This window comes from Meleagris gallopavo, chromosome 11, assembly GCF_000146605.3.
Source record: "Meleagris gallopavo isolate NT-WF06-2002-E0010 breed Aviagen turkey brand Nicholas breeding stock chromosome 11, Turkey_5.1, whole genome shotgun sequence".
In the NCBI taxonomy this organism is placed as follows: Eukaryota; Metazoa; Chordata; class Aves; order Galliformes; family Phasianidae; genus Meleagris; species Meleagris gallopavo.
In genome coordinates this window covers 1,063,863-1,081,233 of record NC_015021.2, presented here as the reverse complement: position 1 = coordinate 1,081,233, position 17,371 = coordinate 1,063,863, and the positions used below count along the sequence as shown (strand labels likewise).

At 41.1% G+C, this 17,371-nt stretch overlaps 2 protein-coding genes across 2 annotated transcripts in view; both read left to right on the top strand.

Moving 5' to 3' along the window:
* Positions 1 to 237: 237 nt before the first annotated feature.
* Positions 238 to 14,347, top strand: LOC100547689 (zonadhesin-like). Its single transcript, XM_003209120.4, has 17 exons — positions 238 to 397; positions 1,150 to 1,388; positions 1,892 to 2,056; positions 2,483 to 2,607; positions 3,357 to 3,625; positions 4,278 to 4,486; positions 4,903 to 5,044; positions 6,297 to 6,547; positions 7,165 to 7,294; positions 8,008 to 8,173; positions 9,387 to 9,563; positions 10,552 to 10,682; positions 11,425 to 11,624; positions 12,549 to 12,687; positions 13,000 to 13,131; positions 13,711 to 13,825; positions 14,151 to 14,347. Exons 2-17 carry the CDS (start codon positions 1,206 to 1,208, stop codon positions 14,302 to 14,304), a joined length of 2,688 nt encoding a protein of 895 aa, XP_003209168.2. The 5' UTR covers positions 238 to 397; positions 1,150 to 1,205; the 3' UTR covers positions 14,305 to 14,347.
* A 2,825-nt stretch (positions 14,348 to 17,172) lies between these two features.
* Positions 17,173 to 17,371, top strand: part of LOC104912523 (zonadhesin-like) — a 9,126-nt gene continuing 8,927 nt past the window's right edge. Inside the window, exon 1 of the mRNA XM_010716356.2 lies at positions 17,173 to 17,314. Within this exon, the coding sequence (XP_010714658.2) occupies positions 17,173 to 17,314 (142 nt within the window). The remainder of the gene's footprint in view (positions 17,315 to 17,371) is intronic.

Sequence of the window (17,371 nt, the reverse complement as noted above, 5' to 3'; positions counted from 1 at the left end):
AAGAAAGTACAAATTATCTCAATTGCTATCACTGTGAGAAAAAAACACTATCACAATTGCTATTTACACTGTTAATAATAGTAAAAAAGATTCACTTTGCCAACCTTTTTGATCACTGAGTTCTGTGGTCATAACTGAAGAAAATGATCACATATCGTGCACATTCAAATACTAGTAATTAGATTGTCTCTCATGGCATCACCATCCTATTTATCTTATAGTATATAATTCTACATATTTTTTTCTCCTCAGCTGGGTGAAAGCTGGTTCACCAGTTATTCCTGCACAGAACGCTGCACTTGCAATGCTAATAACGTGATTGCTTGTTCAGTCTGGGAGTGTGGAGTACGAGAGGAATGCAGTGTTAAGGATGGTGTGCTGGGCTGTCATTCCAATGGTAAGTCCTCGCAGAAAATTCTTCCCAGTGTCAATTCCATGATTAGATTCTTATTCTCTCTCTAACCTTCTCATAAATATATTTTCATATGTGATGGCAAAGATAATTCCAACTAACTGCTGATAGTAGTAAGATACAAGAAGACATGATGGTCTGTCTTGCAATCACTGATTTTCTTCTACTGTAATTGATATCTGCAAAAATTGATGCTGCCTGCCAACAGCCTGTAAGGTCCCTTGGATTCTTTTTATCTTGATCATACAAATTCAAGAAACAAATCACCAGTGCTACAAGTTCTAAATTTGGGACTGAGAGCCATTTCTGAGAGACTGCTTGTTAGCAAGTTTCTGACATAATTATGTATACAGATACATATTTATTTACATTCATATTGATACTTATATTTACTCATATATTTATGTATTCTCATATTACTGCATAGGAAAGCTCTGGATTACTCTTAATTAGCATGCATTATGTCTACAACAGCATATAGAAACAGATAAACAGATTGATTTGTTGACAAATTGCCAGTTTGTATGCAATAATTAAATTAAATTTAGGAGATATCTACTGGAAATTTCTCATTTCCAGGTAAATGCCATTGCTGTGAATCTGAAATACCTCGTTGAAAGTTTCTCCTTGTAATAATGATGAGGATTAAGTTGATGCGCTAATACAAATGTCTGTGATCAGTTGAGTCCATGGTGAAATCCAGTCCAGAATCCTTATATCATTTTTTTCACTTTCAGGCCAAGTAACATGTCAGGTGGCAGGAGATCCCCACTATTTCACTTTTGATGGATTGATGTACACATTTGTGGGTACCTGCACCTACACTTTGGTTAAGTCTGTCAGCTACAATGTCAACCCAATAACCATCCTTGGCAAGAATGAAGACCGAGGGCTAAGAGGGGCCACATACCTGAAAGAGGTCTACATAGATGTGTATGGCACACGAATCACCCTTCGGAAAAGCAAAGAAATCCTGGTAGGTGTTAGCGCTATTTATTCCAGTAAGAGTTATCTTAAAATCAGCTCCCTACAGTAGCTGTAGGAAAAAGGACCTCTATGTTTCATAAGAAACATGTATGTATATCCTTAGTGTTTACACACATCTCCCTTAAGTTGATGTTGTGGGGAAACATAGTTTTTGACCATTTCCCAAGGCTTGTCTTCTAGTTTCATTGTTCTATTAGCCTATCTTGGAGATAGAGACGAGAGCCTCTGGATCTGAAAACTGTTGTCTGAACTAAAGAATGTACCTCCCCACTTCATTAACTGTTGTCAGCTCAGTCATCTATAGCTAGAGCCTGCCCAGCTCACCTCAGTTGAAAAGATGATTTTTGCAACCTGTAGGTGGAATATGTAATAGTGAAAGTGTGAAGAATCTAAAACTGTCAGAGTAATCTTCAGCACCCCAAGGAATATAGATTCGAGCAGAAAAGCATTCATGGGAGATCATCCATACTGACAAATGATTTATGTCTCCAGCTGAACAATGAGAGGGTCTACACTCCAGTGGAGAACCGTGTGCGGGGTGTGTCCATTGGAAATATTGGCAATTACCTAGTAGTGGAAACAGACTTTGGTGTGATAGTGAAATATGATGGTGATGATCATCTGGAAATAACCCTCCCACAATCTTACTTCTCAAAGGTAAGATTTACTGTGTAAACATATTGGTATTCTTTCAAAACCACTACTTGTGTATTTATTTTCATTTTCTTTGTTCTCATGTTTTGCTACTGCATCTTTCTTCATAGCTGTATTGTAACACACATCGTTTTTTTCTTATTTTTTCTCTTCACACAAATTTCCTTGTGTTCCAAAGGAGAACTGGTAGAAAATGACCCAGCTAGGGGAATAAATTCAGCTTATAGAATTAAATGACTTGAAGTCTTAGAGTGTCATAGCATCTATTTATTCTCTATTGTTGCAGTCAGTATGTCTGAAATATTTAGTACAGGGCTGATCGTCATTAGTGTTTCAACCTCATCATTCCAGAGGCAATGATTAAAAACTTACTGGGGAAGCTGGTGTAGAGCAGATTGTTTTTAGAGTATAGTTCTTGTTTGCTTGCAGGTACAAGGCATGTGTGGTAACTTCAACGACAATTATAAAGATGATCTGTCCTTGCCCAATGGTACAATTGTCAGTGTCACACAGTTTGGAAATAGCTGGAAAGTGGAAGAAGACAGTGATGCAGGGTAAGCATTACTTCATACTTTCCATTTTTCTTTGGAACACTCTTCCTCTAATTGCCTTATCTATTTTATGAGTCCGTAACATACAAACAGTGCGTATGAGATTTTTCTCTTCTTTAGTTAAAAGCTCAAAAGAAAAAACCATCACCACCAGAAATCACCATACAGGCCAGATGGAAACGACAGCCATTTTACTGATCCACACACACACTTGGGGAATTAACTTTGGAGTAGTCCACAGTGTGGATACAGCCTATGTTTATTTTACACTGAAAAAAATACTTAGAACAGGAGGATGGAGTTCAGGAACAGTGATGGCCAGATGTCCCCTAAGGTACAGAGAGCCTAGCATAGTAACACAGTTTGTACAACCATGGGTTCAACAGCCAAAGCCCATGCCACAGTGTCCACAGAAGGCAAGCAGTGCATGCTCATGGGTTGCAGCCAGGGTCAGCAAAGAGTCCGGATCACCACACAACTCTGCAGAGATGAGGCAGGTCCAAAGTCAAGCTGGGAAATCAGTCCTGTCGTCAGGGTCAGGTTGAGTGAGTGTAACAAAGGTCAAGAAGCAGCATGGTGATTGCCATGCAGATCTACTGCTGCTATTCTTCCACTTGTAGACAGAAGTAAGACTGCAGTCTCCAGCACTGTTTATTTAGTACCTTTCACTGGCAACAAACTTTCCAGTTTCTTTCTCAGTCTCATATATGTCTTTGAAACTCAAGTGCAGCTGTTTCTGTGTTTTCTTGCAGTTGTTTATCAGACTCAAGAGAAGATGATGTTCCTCCTTGCACTGATGAGAATAAACCAATCATTGAAAGCCAGTGCAATGTCCTAAAATCAGACAAATTCAAAGCATGTCATGATCTGGTGAATCCTGAAGACTTCATAAAGATCTGCACCTATGACATGTGTCGATATGATGGCATGAAGTCTGCTCTTTGCGACATAGTTCAGTTCTATGTGGACACCTGCAGGAATCAAGGCATCACCATTACATGGAGGAATAGCACATTTTGTCGTAAGTGTACAAAAAAATGAAAAAAAAAAGCCAGAAAATTGGATGGCTGACAGCATAAGACAAATGAGCATTATTAGGTAGACAAGTTATATAAAGGATAATTAAGACAAAATTTTCAAAATAAGCAATTCTGTTGTTATGATTTTACGACTTGGCTCTGTTGCTGAACTGTTTGCAAGCTGAACTAAACCCAGTGATAACAACTAGATGAGTTGTGGATGATAGTGTGGAGTTAGAATTGTTTTCATAATCAAATGAATGTCTTGAGATACTTCAGTGAGTCTAAAATGGAGAAATAATAGAATCACAGCATCATTTATGTTGGAAAAGATCTTCAAGATCATCAAGTTCAACTATAATAACTGTGATATAACCAGAAATAAAAAACAAAATGGGAAACTGAACTGAAGACAGGGATCAAAGCCACTCACTGACAATTCAGACCAAGTTGCTTATTAAAGGCCAAGTTCTTGCCACACTTCATCCATTCAACAAAGCTACCATCTAATTATGGAAAAAAGAAAGAAAAGAAGATAAAGTTTTTGTTTGATGAGCAAAATGATCTATAAGAAGGTCAAGTTGAAGATATCAGGCAAGAACATCTGTTTTAATGTATTTAATAACACTGCTTCTATTCTCTTTACCCACGCAGCATTGCCCTGTCCATCCCACAGCCATTACACAGCCTGTGCCTCTGCCTGCCCATCAACGTGCAATGACATCTTTGCCTCATCCCTTTGTGAGAAGACAGAATCGTGCACAGAGGGCTGTGAGTGTGATGATAATTATGTGCTCAGTAATGACAAGTGTGTTCCACTCAGCAACTGCGGCTGCAGGGATGATGACAACAATTACTACAGTGTAAGTAGTTAATTGTAGGATAAATCTCTGACAGCAAAACTTGCAGGTCCAACAGGATGAGAAAGAAAAATCTTCGGAGTCTACCATTTTAAATACATTTCATTTGTTTAGCAAAATTTGTGGGCTTAAGTTGTTAGAGGAACATGGTAATTTCCACCTTGAAGCCAACATTGAAGCATACTGGAAACTTCATAAAAGTTAATTGGGTAGTCTATCCTATTCCTGTTATGTGTTCCAATTCCCTTGTAGAAGATAAATGGACTGAGATTGCCCCTCTCTCGGTTTCTTGATAAGATTGCACCTAGATTGAGCAATTGTGGAATGGCCAGCAGGATGCACCTAGCCAGACTCCACTTGTTTTGCTACTGACTTTCTATTCCTCAGCACCTTGGTAATATAGCATAATTTGTGTCCAGGTTGGGGAGACCTGGATTACTCCGCACTGCACCGAAAGATGTCAATGTCAGCAGAATGGTGTCATCAAATGTCAGAGTTATGGATGTGATTCTAAAGAAACCTGCTTGATCAAAAGTGGAAAATACAAGTGCAATCCAACAGGTATGTACAGGCAGATATTCATCTGCTATTACATGAAGACTAGAGAAGGAGGAGGGATGTGAGTGTCTGTTCTTTCATTCATGGCACTTCCAACCTTTACGACATGAAAAGGCAGGTCTGACACTACTATTGATGACACATTATTAAGCACAAAAAAGGCCTCATTTCTCAGAATAGGAAGTTACAGTATGAGACAGGGTATTTGAAGAGAGAAGTAGAACAAGAGTTTGAAAAATCTATATACATCTAGAAACTTGGCAGGTCATTCTGGCTGATTTAAATATATATCCATTGCATTTATGAAAAATAAAAGTCTGGTATGTACAGCTATTAATCCTTTGGCAATTAATTTTTTATTTTCTCCTGCATATTGATTTGAAAATACGAATAATAGAGGCAAAATAGGACAGAATAGATCTCAACAGATACTTAATAGCCAATCTCAGTGCTTTTCATCCAGTACTTGTTTTGACTGAATTCTTACACTGAGATGTTGGCCCTGCTATATTATGGTTAATCCCAAGTCCTCATGGTAACTTGGACAGTTTAGTAGGTATCTTGTTGCCTAATGCCTCTACACTTCAATTTTCAAGAATAGGATGGCATAGGTCCTATTGTATTGATGATCAGTGCAGAAGCATGGAGCAAATCCAGCTTCTCCTTGCTCCCTTTTCACAGAATGTCACAGTTGAAATACCACAGCAGTCTTAAGGAATTGGCTTTGCACACTGCAGTCAAAGAGAATACTTAGATGATAGTCCTTGCATCTGAAAGGTCTGGTGAACCCAATGACCAGTTTAGTAACCTGAAAAGAGATCAGTGTTACAGCAGTTACACTGTCTAATTTCAAAATTAGATACTGCTTGTCATGTTCAAATAATTTTGTAGTAATATATTGCTGAGGATTATGAAACCAACATCTTTACGAGCCCACTGCAAGCCATGTTATGTGGCAGTCATTCCTCTGCAGAGAACCGATGTGTACAGCTTAGTGTCTATAAAGGTAATAAACCCTACTGCCATGCTTTGGTTCTATTGGTTCCCATTGGTTCTCAGCAGAAGAATGAGTTTCTCTGGTTGGCTCTCCATCTGAGTGCCCATTTGCTAGGGTGATGCCTGAGCACCCATCTTTATTTTGAGAGGATTGCATGTCAGCAGCGATTATTTTTATCTAATCTGTATTAATCAGATTTATGCATAAGATTTGGCATGTGCATTCAGATTGGAAGGCAATGAAACTCTTTTTCTTTAGGTTTCGGGAAGTGCCGGATCATAGGCGATCCACATTATATCACATTTGATGGTTTGGTGCACCACTTCCAAGGGAAATACACATACATTCTGACTCAGACCATCCCTGACCTACCTGATACTCTGACACAGTTCAGTGTCGAAGGCATGAACTATCCTCTTCGTCTGAATCGACGCATTACTTACCTGAAAGAGGTCATCATCAACGTTTACAATCACGAAGTGCGATTCAGGCAAGGCAAGCAAATACTGGTAAGTCTCTCACTGACTGCAGAGCACAGACAAAGGTTCTCCTTTGTAGTAAAACTGACAAATAAAAGGTTTGTTTTAAAGAATGTAAGTATTAAAGCTAACAGTGTTACTACAGCAGTACTATGGGGCAAAAGTGTGGTTTTAGTTGTGTTGTTTTTTTCTAATGCTGTGAAAGATAGATTCTACTTAAAATGAATAAATAAATGGACATTTAGGAATAAAATACCAAATATCCAAAACTTACAATAAAACCACACAAAATATGATCAGTGGTAGGGACAAGAGTGAATTATACTGGGAAAACTTCATTTCTGCCCTCTTCGTTGGTCCATAATAGTGTACATTGGCTCATACATGCATTTTTGTTCAGCAATGGAAATCTCTCAGGAATTACAATGATGTAAGAATGCTGTGTCTAGATGACTTTCCTTAATATATGATTTTATTAGTTTAAAAGTTGAATACTGCATTTTTTACCTGGTTAAAATATCATGTATTTATCATAAAACCAGAAAAGAGGAATGCTCCTTTGCAGTATTTACCTGCAAAGGAGTATCAAAGTCACATATGAATTTGGCAAGCATATCATAAGTATTAACTTATTCTTTCCTTTTTAGTTGGATGGTGTGAGGGTGAGAGCCCCTGTTCGTCCCCATGATGGTATTCGTATATATCAGAGGACAACAAGAATTTACCTGGAGACAGATTTTGGCTTATACCTGAGCTATGATGGTGATCAAAATGCAGGTAAGTGATACTAAAACAATCTGCAGGAATATTTATGCACTATGTCAAAAAATGTTATCATTACCGAGTAGGTCTAAACTCAAGGTAAAATTAGAAATTTTCACCCTTTAAGCCTGTGGTTTTTTGTGACACGAACTTCCAGAAAACTGAAACAAAAATTATTTCTCATGGAAGTTGGCACTTCTTTATCTGCATCCACCTGAATTTAGGAGAAATTCTATGTGGAGTCAGAGTGTTCTGCTATTTTTAGTGTTAAGGCCTGAGTGTTGGAAACAGAAGCAAATGACTTTAAGCAGCTGATCAGAAAGATAGGGGCAAAGTGTGGATCTGCCTCTTTCCCAGCTTAACCCGGTTACACAACTGAGGTCCTCAAGCTGAACAACTGAGAGCGCATTCTTCTACATGCTTCCTCTCAAGTGTGTTCCAAATAATCTCATTCTTTAGTGTTTCTCAGCAGGACTTCTATATCATGCATACAGAACTCATTCATGTAAGCTGAAAACACATTACCTCCTCTGTTCAAAGTGGAGTTACCCCTGCTTTACGATGTAACACAGCCATGGTATTTCTGATGATTTCAAATCCTGCATCACACTACCAGCTGCAGTCCGAATCATGGAATTCAGTACTTCACACTTTTTTTCACCTCCTCCATATATTTAGAAGAAAATATTTCTTTGTAATGGCTATTTTTTTCCTTTGAACTTTCCTAGATATAAAGCTGGCCAACACCTATAACAACAGAGTAGAAGGTTTGTGTGGTGACTTTGATGGGAGATCTAGAAATGACTTCACAAACCCAGATGGTGTTTGGCTGAAGAATGTGAATGCATTTGGTGAGAGCTGGAAGGTTCCTGTGAAAAGAACCTCTCGTTTCAGGTACCTAGTTTTCTACTTAATATCCCTGGCAAACACAGCCACTGGAAGTCAGGAAATTAAGCCACAGTTAATATTCAGGTCTAACTATGCAGCCAGATTTCTGTAACTTCTTCTTTCCTTGGTCTTCATGTGGGGACTTTTCCTACTCAACACTAAGGTGAAATATCAGTGCCTTTCCATCTTGCCAAAAGAGGCCTGAGCTGTCACTGCATTGCTTTAGTTCAGCGTCCTTCTTTGGAGTCACAGCCATTACAACAGCTAGGGCACAGGGATAAATAAGGTATCTGCCAAGCTCACGGGTCCTGGCAAAGATTAAATGCATCATTCGCTGGATGGACAGGCAGATCCTGGTTCAGTGTCATCCCTCCCTCTGGAACATGAAGGCACTTTCAAAATCCATCAAGATGAATTCACAGTTCCTCACAGAAGAGATTCTTCAAGTATCTAACTTCCCTATTTTCATGACTACATTGTGTTTTCTGATAGTACAAAAAAAAAACTGGGACATTCTTTTGAATAAAAATCAGTGTGATATTTGTGATCAGGCCACGCTGCCCTAATTAGTCCATACAGAACACTGAAACAGGGAACTAAGTTTTCTTCTCTCCTTCCAGCTTTTCAATTTGCTTTGAAAGGTCTTTGAGGTTGCTTAACCACCAGCAGAAATTATTACATTATTTGTATTTTTTTTCAGTATGTAAATAGAATTGTATTAGTCATCAGGATACAATTTAGCTGTGAAAACCTGTCCAGCAGAATAGCAGAAAGCAGCATGTAGGCTAATGTTGAGCATAGAGAGGCTCTGGAAAGTTATGTTTGGAGAAGAATTCTGACACTTCAGGCATGTAGCCAGTTCTTCAGTAAAAGGGAACATACCTCCAAGAAATGGTGGTCTACTCCAGCTGCCTAGCATTCAGTTATTATTGAATGGCTTATGTGAAGGAGGCCTGGATGAAACTTGTGTCATATAGAATGTCCATGGAAATAACAACAGCTATTCTTTTATATTTAAAAACCCATCTCCAAAATGGTAGGAATTGTTGTAGTACATCTTTGATTTACTTTATAAACCTACTTCACATTCAGTATAAAAATTGAGAGAGAAATAAGCTGACACTTCTATCACAAGGCAGAAATGCTGTTACTTGCAAACTAGTGCTATGGATGCTGGATGTACAGAGATCTGATGGTTTCATAATGACTTCATTTCCAGGCGAGAAACCACTGTGGAAGATGAGCCTGATGAGGAACCAGATACAGGGCTTTATCAAGGCTGCAGTGAAAATAAGCTGATGCAAGAAAACAGCACTTCTAAATGTCAAATTCTGACTGCATTGGACGGTCCTTTTGCAAATTGTCATTCTGAAGTCCCACCAGAGCCTTATTCCATGTAAGTGTCTGCTGCAATCTGGGCAATTTTTCTCTGCACTTCCAAAACAATTTTGGAGTTTATCTCCAATAAGAACTGTACATCTTCAGTTTCTAGGAACAGAAGATAGTGAATGTCTTTGGAGAACTGGGTCCAGAGCTTCTATTAGTTATACGTTCAGTTCCCCTTATTTGTTTTTGTTTATGTTTTTTAAATTAAGATCTGTTTTTCTATTTAGTTTCGCTTTTCTGTTATCTCTAGAAAGTAGCTTTCCTCTTTACCTAAGGCAGCAGCATTGAACATTATACCTGTAGGCTGGGATTTCCAGTGTGCTCAGAGTTCTCATTCACATTCAGTGATAATTCAATCAGTACCTGCCTCTATTGGATATTTTTCAGCAATTGTAGTTTTGTAAAATGCAGTCTTCAAGTCAGAGCTGCAGAGACTAAAGCTGTCAGTGACAGTAGTAAAGAATAACTCGCGTGGCAGTGGCAAGAAAGTTCCCTCTGTTCATCTGGCCTCCTATGTACACAGTTCCCACACATCTGGTTTTGAACCATATGAAACCTGCTGATTAATTCTTAGGATCATCATTCATTAGTCAAAGAATTGCCAAGCAGCTACCAGATTTCTTTACTCATATAGTTGTAAGTAACGTACAAAGAAAGGCGGTGCCCACTTCAAAGCCTCTCTTAGCTGTGAGAGGAACGTGAAAGTGCCTTAAACCAAACAAATGGACCACTGACTTCAGGGTCTATATCCTGATTCTTAATGTAAGCCCACCTTTCTCCTCACTCTAGAATTTGGTTGGGCAGCCCATTTTACTTTCTTAGTGGCTGCTTTATTTTTCTGAGATACTGTATATTTGCAGATCCCATTCACCTCAGTTCTCACTGCCCCTGAAGATCAGGCCACTGATATTCAGATGATCAGCAAAGTTGAGAAGGTAGCACCAGCAAACAAAAAATAAAAAGTATAGTGCATGAATGCTTTCTCATGTTGCACATAGGAACTGCGTCTTTGATATGTGTGTGGAGGAAGATGCTGCTGAGACATTATGTCGCCATCTGAAAGAGTACGTGCTTGCTTGTCAGGAGCAAGGAGTCAATATGGAAGGCTGGAGGCAACAGACAGCTTGTGGTAAGTACAGGAAGAAAATAAAAGTGTGGTTTCTGCCTAAAGGACTCTTAAAATGTGAGATTAGAGGTTTTTGCTAGAAGCACTGTATGTCAAAGCTTCTTAGGTCTTACAAACATTGATGCACACTTCAATCATTGTTCATAGTTTAGCATGCACACTTGCTCTTCCGTTGCTGCCTCCGAGTCTTATGCTGATGTCTTGTACTAGACTCCACCTTAGAAAGCTACTTAGGGGAGCAGAGCAGTCAGCTCCCCTGCCATGAGAAGTTCCATGAGAAAAATAAAATATCTCCATTCCCAACTGGTCTATCAGACTGAAAAATGCTGAAACAGAATTTACGATAATCTCAAACCTCTTTTTCCTAACATTTTTTTTTCCCAAGCTGAGTGGTTAATCCAGGCCATACTTACCTTGCATCACCCATGGGTAGAGGATTTTGTATTTCTGATGAAACACACTTCTCAGAGCTGTGAAACTACTCTGATGCTTTCAGTGATAACTACTCCGTATGTGTGAGAGGTAATTAGACATCAGTGAAAACCTGGACTCTGAGTACAGCATATGAATAGCTTTGAGAATGGATTTCCTTACTGTGGGGTCATCCACTTATAACTTCATTACCATTATATACGTATGAACATTTCTCTGTGTGTGTGTTCATCATTTTGCCCTTACAAAATAGCTCTGAAGAGGCAATGTGTAGCTGCAACCTGTTATAACTGGACTCTCCTTATTCTTACAGAGATGTCGTGTCCACCCAACAGCAAATACAACTCATGCATGACTGCATGCCCAGCATCCTGCAGTGACATGACCAGCCCCTCTGAGTGTGAATCGCCTTGTGTTGAAGGCTGTGAATGTCTCCCTGGCTACGTTCTTAGTGACTCTGACTGCGTGCCTTACAGAGAATGTGGCTGCACATACCTTGACAAATATTATGAGGTACAGTGTCTCAGCAGGCCAGACAGCTCCCACAGTGCTAAACAATATTTTCTTGTGCTAATTATTTAGATAATCTCTTTGTTCTCCTCAGCATGTAACTTTGCATTAGAAACAAAGAGCAATTTATTTAATAATATTCTGGTCTCTGGAGGTAAGGAAGAGAGAATGCATTGCTCAGTCTGCCTCTGAAACTCTGCCTGTCAGAATACTTTGCAGGCACTTGGGGGAAGAATATGATTACTCTCTGACCTCCTTGTTAATTTTTCATCTTTATTACTGTAAACAGCCAGAATAGGTTCTAAAATTTATAATATACCAGTCATAGAAAAATTCTATTGGACACCATGGTCCGTCTCCTCTCAATGAAGAGTGGCATAGGAGGGGCTGAGTCTGTAAGGCTGGCTGCAGCATGAAGACAGCCCCAGCAAGGCTGGATTCTGAGGAATCCAGAGATCGCACCCTTCCAGCTGTGGAATAAAAAGCATTGTAGTCATTTTGGCACTGAAGATTTGATACAGACAAGGCCTAAAGCAAGTATGGATGGTGTTATGGGAGGAACTAGACACTCTAAACAAATGGGGCTTGCCAGAGAAGTGAACATGGCACCTTTGCACATTGTCTTGGAGGCACAACATGATGCATTTGCTACTTTATCTCCAGCAACAGTTAGATATTGTTGGTTGTCCATGTACCCAACCTGGGGTTAGGATCTCACACCTCAGATTTTCATCAGTATTCCTTGAGTTTCAAGGAGCTGGGTTAATGAGCTGCTTGCTTGCTTTCTGTATTCAAAGTACAAAAAAGAGAGATCTGCATGTTGTCTTTCACCAGGAAGAATCAGAGTAGCATGGGGCTCCAGTGTTCCATTCATGTTTTTGATACTGATATTTTGATATTTTTTAACATTCAACTGCTATCTTCCAGATTGGAGAAGTGTTCACCACTGATGACTGCTCCCAGAAATGCCAGTGCACAGAGAGCTCCACTGTCACCTGCTCTAACATAGTGTGCGGTTCTGATGAAATCTGTAACATTGCAAACTACACTCGTGGGTGCTACAGGAGTAAGTGAACCACTAAACCTTCACTGCTAAGAAGTCTTGAGTTACTGCTTATAGGATATATCTGTGTCTGGGCTATTTGCAACAGTCTGAACAGAAGAAATAATAAGCTGACTTAATAAGCTTACTGGAGAACTCCCTCTGATATTTTGTCATAGGTGTTTCTTTCCATACCCCTGCTATCAAACACAAAACAAGTAACAGGCTTTAAAATACAGGGCATGTCCAGCAGTAACAGTGTAATCTAACCAAGAGCAGTTCTCTCAGGGCTGGATTACATGAGATTCTCAAGTGTTTCTCCTTCCTTTTTGCTAGCTGGACCATGTATGCCAAGTCCTTGTCAGAATGATGGAATTTGCTCTGAAACAACCAATGGCACCTCTGACAACTACTACTGTGAATGTACAGAGCTGTACACAGGACAAAGCTGCAACATTGAAAGGATAGGTAATAAAATTATTTTGGATTTCACTGCCTGAATTACACACACCACTAATAAAAAAAAAAAAAGAGGTGGGTCATTATGGAGAAGTCTGAGCTGACTCTTAATTTCCATGCTGCGAATCAATAAGCAACCCAGTGGAAGGGGGTGTCAGATCAGTCTGGGATCTCATCACATCTTTTCAAGGGTAGATTGTATTTCTGTCACAGGCAGAGTGGAAGCTGACACTAGAAATATTCCACTGCACATTCCTACCAAGTCAGTGACACTATTCCTTCAGGTAAAAACTGGGCCTTGTACCACAAGCTGGGCGGTCAGGTCTGTACTAGTATGTTCAAACAGAAAGAAGGGGGCAGGTCCCTCAGCAAAGAGATGTTAGAAAGCATGACAGCAGGGTTCTGCAGTGCATACAGGACCTTGGTCTGACACCATTCCAAAAAGCCAGTTCAGTCAGAGAACACAATATAAACCAAGCACACAAGCACATCTGATTCCACAGTGTATGTGGTTTCACACTTGAAATTGAGGAGAATCTTCTGTTCTCAGTGCTCTTAGCTTACAGTGACCGTTCATTTCTTCTTCAGATGACACAAGTATCCCAGAGAGTTCTCAGAGCAATACAGTTGCCATCGCTGTTGGAGTTACAGTAGCAGTGGTTGCTGTTGTCATTCTCGTCACCTCTGCAGTGTATCTGTTCAGGTAAGACTATTCCTGGCTTTGCTACATTCAGCAAGGGCAAGACACCTACACTCATTTTAGCATCTGTACACCCCCAAACTCCTGCTATTCCCACATCTGCAGAAACAAAAAGTACAGTGTTCAAGATATGATTTGAGGAATATGAGGGAAAGCTTTTTTCTACAGGAATGAAGATGTGCCATTCCTATTATATAAGGCATATGCATCACTACCACAAAACTCAGGACTCTTCGGGGTCTGACATACACACTCACACCACGGTTTGACCTCCCATTGCAGATAAGAAATTAAAGATGGTTGTTGGTGTTTTTTTGTTTGTGTACAGAAGGAGGAGAAAGGCAGATGCAAATATCAATGCACGGAATTCATCTTTGCACGAGTCTGAGGATACATCAGGTGACAGAGTACGTGAACACAATTATGGCTACGTAGTGAATGCTGCATTTGACCAAGATGAACCCCAAAGTACACACCTGTAGTTAGCATGTTTTGTTTTGTTTCCCAATTCATGTGTATTATTTTCTGCTCTTGTATTTTAATAATATTTCTAACACTTTCAAAATAATAAATAAATAATTGCATTTACTGAAGGCTTCTGAAGTTTTTCATCTGGAATATATCTCAGCACTCATGTTGCAGACTCAAACTGAAGTAAGTCCTAACTCACATTATACACTGTATTGTCCTGTTGAGGTAACATTAAGTCCAGGCAGAATTCAGAAGCACAGTTGTGCTGCACACCATCACATCCATACCTCTGATAGAGGCACTAGCAGCAGACTGACAACGTCAGAATTAATGATAGCATCTCAAGCGGGTTGTCATGAGACCACCATACCCAAATACTTAAACAGGAGAGAAATAGATGACTGAGCTGGAAACAGTTCCGCTCTTTTGGCAAGGCATGATTGACTGGGGAGAAAAGAAAAAATAAGATAACATCAAACTCATCTGATAACAGATAACCCCGCTCCATCCATCCCACTGGGAGTGCCAGTCTGAAAGAAGTAATTGTTTGAGTGACAGCAGCCTCCTTGCTGTCTGTCTAGAGTGGACAAGAATGAGGATTGTCATTGGCCCTTGTCTGTGGGTGCCAATGCCAAGCAACAAAACCTATATCAACAATGAGATCCTGTCAAAAGTTCTCCTTGAGATCTTTGCAAACTTTTAAGCTGTCACACTTACAGATGTGGCTAGAGATTTGCATCATCTCAGGCTTTGACTCCACTAAGGACTCTTCAGTAGTAGAATATCAAAAGTGTTTGTGGCAAGACTTAAGTATTGTACTGATTTTGGCTGAGATAGAGCTGATTTTAATCAGAGCAGCTCCTGTAGTGCTATGTTTTGGATTTGTGGGGAAAAAGAGGAGAGGAGAGGAGATCAATGTTGATAAAACACCAATGCTTTTGCTTCTCAAATGGTGCTTACACAAAGTCACATTCAGTTCCTCACATTGCCCTGCCAGAGATCAGGCTTGCAGCACACCAGAAGCTGGGAGGGTGAACAGCCAGGACAGTGGTCCCAAAGAGCAAAGGAATATCCCAAACCACGTGACATCACGCTGAGATATAGCAGGACATTGCTGCTGTTCCTGTGCTCCTGCATTGGACAGGCTGGATCTCCAGTGTTAACCAATTGTCCCAACACCACTCAGGGGGCAGAAGCTCTGCCTAGGCATTGTATAACCCCTGAACAAATTTCCAGTGACATGAGTGAAGCTCATAGGCACAAGGAACAATTGACTAAAAATTTCATTGATGGCAGCAGCTATTTCGACAGAAGCTAGCTAACCTTATTATTTTATAAAGGGCTGAACAACCCACAATGGGGGGATGGAGTGATGGAGAGAGGTGGAGGAAAGGTCGGGGTGACCATCTTGGGTTTCAGCCACATTTCTGGTCCAGTTCCTGATCTGTTGGTGATGGCAGTGAGTGCACACGCAGTTCCTCTGAGTTACACTATTTATACACCATTACTTCACATGCGCAGTTTGAGATTTAAAATACTCTGGAAATAGGTCTGTGGAGCTTCAAGTGCTCTCCCCTCACTAAAATTACTGCTTGTTGACCTTTCTGAGTGCCTAGGTATCGTTTGTGATGATCTCTCCCTGCTCTAAGTTCACTTGTTGTTGCTCAGCAGTTCTGCATGGTCTCATGAGGTAACGAAATATGTCAGACACGAGCTTCCTTGCCTTCAGCAAGGCCCCTTCCTTCAGCCACAGCTTATCTCCTTCTTGCAGAGACCTCATTTTACCCCTCTACCAAATGTTTGCTTCTCAACCTCCCTCAGCACTGCTAGCCAGAAAAGCACTTGTAATCCCCGTGGGCAGTCAGGTGGACAAAAGGCATTTTGCTTGGTCCATTCAAGAACATGCCAGCTGTCCATACATGCACAGCCCAGCCATTGAGGAATGAATGTGAATGGAAAGGGGCTTTCAGCCTCACTACATAATGAGAATGAATCAGTGTGAGGGACCTACCTGTCTACAAACAAATTGCCAACGTCATGCTGCAATTTCACCACATTTCTAAAAGCGGCTTTCCTGCCTGTTCAGCAGCAGCTTCCTATTGCTCTCCTGTACTTGCTAACAGTGCAGTTCTGTGAATGCTGCTGACCGTGCTGCTCACCTCCTGCTGTAGCTGCTGGGAGCACAGGATACCCCACACCCTGCAGGATCACAGCTCCATCTCTCCGAGGTAATACAGCCTATCTGTATGCAGGTGAAGCAGATTTGGGGGTTTCCATGGTTACATTTTGCTATTTCAGTATCATAGGAATTGCTTTGGGTTTCCACTGCAAAGCCTTGTAAGTGCTTCAGACTTGAAAGGGGGTAATAAAGAAAGCAGAACTGCAACGCAGTGCTTCACTGAATTATCTAATTCTTATTAATAGAAGCCAGAAAGATGAAAATCTGACACTACTCAGATCTTGCAAATCAATCAGCTCTCCTGACACTGGGCATTAAATCCCCTGCTTGGTTCAGCTCACTCAGAGTACACGTCTGCTGGTGGTGAACCTTCCTTTCTGGCAACAGCCATGGGGTGACCACAGCTGCTCAGCTGCACTCTCCCACCCCTCTGCTCAGAGGACGCGTTGGGCACGGCCACGCACTCCTATATCTGGAGGAAATCCCTGGGTCACAACACAAAGACACATGAAAAGCCATACTAGACGTCTTTGCCCTAAAACGGCAACTGGGACGGGCTCCGAGCTCCACCTCCGTCCCTTCCCTTTGCCAGCAAAGAAGTGGCAGCTCACCGCACTGCACCGCCGCTCCTTCTCTGGAGGACTCCTGGTGAGAGATGCTTGTTTACCCCTCTCCCCGTAGGGTCGCTGCACACCCGGGCATGGGGCTCAGCAACAACACAGGGCAGCAGGCAGCCGCCCGCTCCTCGCTATTTATAGCGGCGGGAGGAGCCTGGGTCCGGGACGGCTTCCGCCTCCGGGCTCGTTCGGGGCCGCGGTGGCAGCAGCAGGACGGACGCAGGGGTGAGCGGGGAGCGCTCGGGCTGGGAGCGGGCGCCTGCAGCGGGATGCGGCCCCGCA